Here is a 2,206-nt window from a genome sequence, read left to right as displayed (position 1 = left end):
TTTCTACCCCCTAAAAATGATCTTGGTTTTTTCGCTTTCCCAATCACCAAATTTAATTTTGTGTTCACCAGATGCGATGCCGCAATACACTTAAAAAATTCATGCACGGATAATCGGGAGTTTATTGTATTTAGATTAAATAATCATACTTTGGTTCTTGATAAATGATAAGCATGTGTGTTTATAAATTAGATAACTGTTAATTATCCGTAATGCTTCAACAAATAATACAAAGTATATATTGTTTAATCATGGACAAATCACAACTATAATTGCTCTTAAGATAAGGTTGAATATAAAAGGGCCGTACAGATGCATATAAAAACAATTATTGTGCCTTCTTCACTTTAGACATCAGCTTTAAGTGAAAATGGCGCGAAAGCTTGTGTTTTTGTGTGTGGCTCTAGCTGTTATTGCTATCGAGGCAGTGCAAGGCACAACTTTAGAAATGGGAAAAAAAGGTGAATCAGACAAGCAGCTGCATCATGAAATTGTATATAAGCCGGCAAAAATCCTCCAGGTCCTTAAGAAGGATATCACGTGGCCAGGCCCAGGAGTTCATAACTCCACTATCTCATATATCAAGGCCTTTGACCAATACACCAACGGAAAAGGAGGATCCGTCTATCTTATCGGAGGAGGTATTAATCAGCGCCACGTGGCTCTTCAGTTCAAATCGAAGAGAGGATATGGATTCAACTACATTCTTGAGATTTGGGGTCCATAAGAAGTGCATTTTATTTTCGTGAAATTAATATTGCCCACTGTTAATCCATCGCGTAAAATATTATATTTTACTTACTTAATTATAAGGTTTCTTACTAAAATTTATACTAACTTAATACGACAAATTAAAAAGTTATGGTATATATTTTTATTTATGTATGTATGTATAACGTCTAACATAATTATGCAGTAATGTAAGCATACATTATTTCAAATAATATAATTTTGGGAAAAATAAAAAATTCACATTATTATTTTTGTTTTATATTTTACTTCTCACTAGTAGGTATATAAAGTTTTGATTTGGGGATCTGTTACAATATAAAATAGGATATGATACACATTATGTGAATATAATAATATATTAAGTTCCTTTCACTCATTTAACATAATTCTCACCGTAAGTGTAAAACCAAGGCATCTGCAAAGGACATATTTTGGATATATTAGGGTTTGAAGCAGGGACGGCTCTTGTAAAGGAGCACAAGTGCAGTGCACCTCTGTGTTAAGATTAAAAGACGATATCCAAAATATAATAATACAATAATGTATATGAGTTGGCCAGTTTAAAAGTTCCCGCGCATTCTTTGCAAAAAATACTAGCGACTTCAGCGCGCGCGTTCCGAAACAGCATTTTTATACTCGGTGTGCATATTTGAGATAAAGCCGCCTGAAACTTGTCTGTGACTAATCTGTGGCGTCATACCAATACGAATTTCACAGTGAAATCGTTCGTGACGCATTCAAATATGGGATATTTTAACCGTTAAATATGTTCGTGTTCTCCCCAGCTCAAGATTGTCGAATCACTGCTTCGGCTGCTACGTACGAACATTACCGAATACGAATATCTCCTTGAAATGTTCGAGGTCACAGTGGTCAGTACGCGAATCTTTTTTGTATTAGAAAGTTCGTTAACTATTTAAAGCATTGATTAGTGAGTGAATCATGTCGTTTTCGGTTGAATATATTAAAGACAATCGTCGCGATTTTTCAAAACGACTGGAAATTAAGGCTGTGGGACGCCCTACACCAAGTTTAAATTTAATTCAAAAGTGTACAGTTAAAGGCAAAGTGATTAATCGAAAATTTAACGTGGAAATGTATACAAAAGTGCCATGGTTATGCGGTTCTTCATATCTAAATACTGTTTTATGTTTTCCGTGCCTTTTATTTACAGGTGAATCAAGCTGGTCAGAGTCTGGCGTGAAAGATTTAGTTCACCTATCAGATAAAGTGAAAAAACACAGTAGTTCTGAAAAACACATTTTAAATGAAATGCAACTTGCAGTGTTGGGAGCATTAGATATTCGATCTCAGTTAGACGCCGGGTATCGTTTGTCAGTGAAAAAATTTAATGAACGCGTAGACAATAATCGATATATTTTATCCAGGTTGATTGACTGTGTGAAATTCTGCGCGGCATTTGAATTAGCTTTGAGGGGACACGATGAATCCGTAGATTCAAATAATCCAGGGG

At 34.9% G+C, this 2,206-nt stretch overlaps 1 protein-coding gene across 1 annotated transcript; it reads left to right on the top strand.

Moving 5' to 3' along the window:
• The first annotated feature begins 370 nt into the window (after positions 1-370).
• Positions 371-727, top strand: LOC147078509 (putative salivary secreted peptide). Its single transcript, XM_085960483.1, has one exon. It carries the CDS (start codon positions 371-373, stop codon positions 725-727), a length of 357 nt encoding a protein of 118 aa, XP_085816609.1.
• The last annotated feature ends 1,479 nt before the right edge of the window (positions 728-2,206 follow it).

Source organism: Rhyacophila brunnea, unplaced genomic scaffold (assembly GCF_057557595.1).
Source record: "Rhyacophila brunnea isolate RB1 unplaced genomic scaffold, BYU_Rbru_1.0 scaffold_11, whole genome shotgun sequence".
Lineage (NCBI taxonomy): Eukaryota > Metazoa > Arthropoda > Insecta > Trichoptera > Rhyacophilidae > Rhyacophila > Rhyacophila brunnea.
The sequence above is the reverse complement of the archived record's forward strand: the minus strand, read 5'-3'. Positions and strand labels throughout refer to the sequence as shown.

Bases quoted from the DNA above. Each gene is read 5' to 3' on its own strand.
- LOC147078509 (XM_085960483.1), top strand. From the start codon at position 371: ATGGCGCGAAAGCTTGTGTTTTTGTGTGTGGCTCTAGCTGTTATTGCT.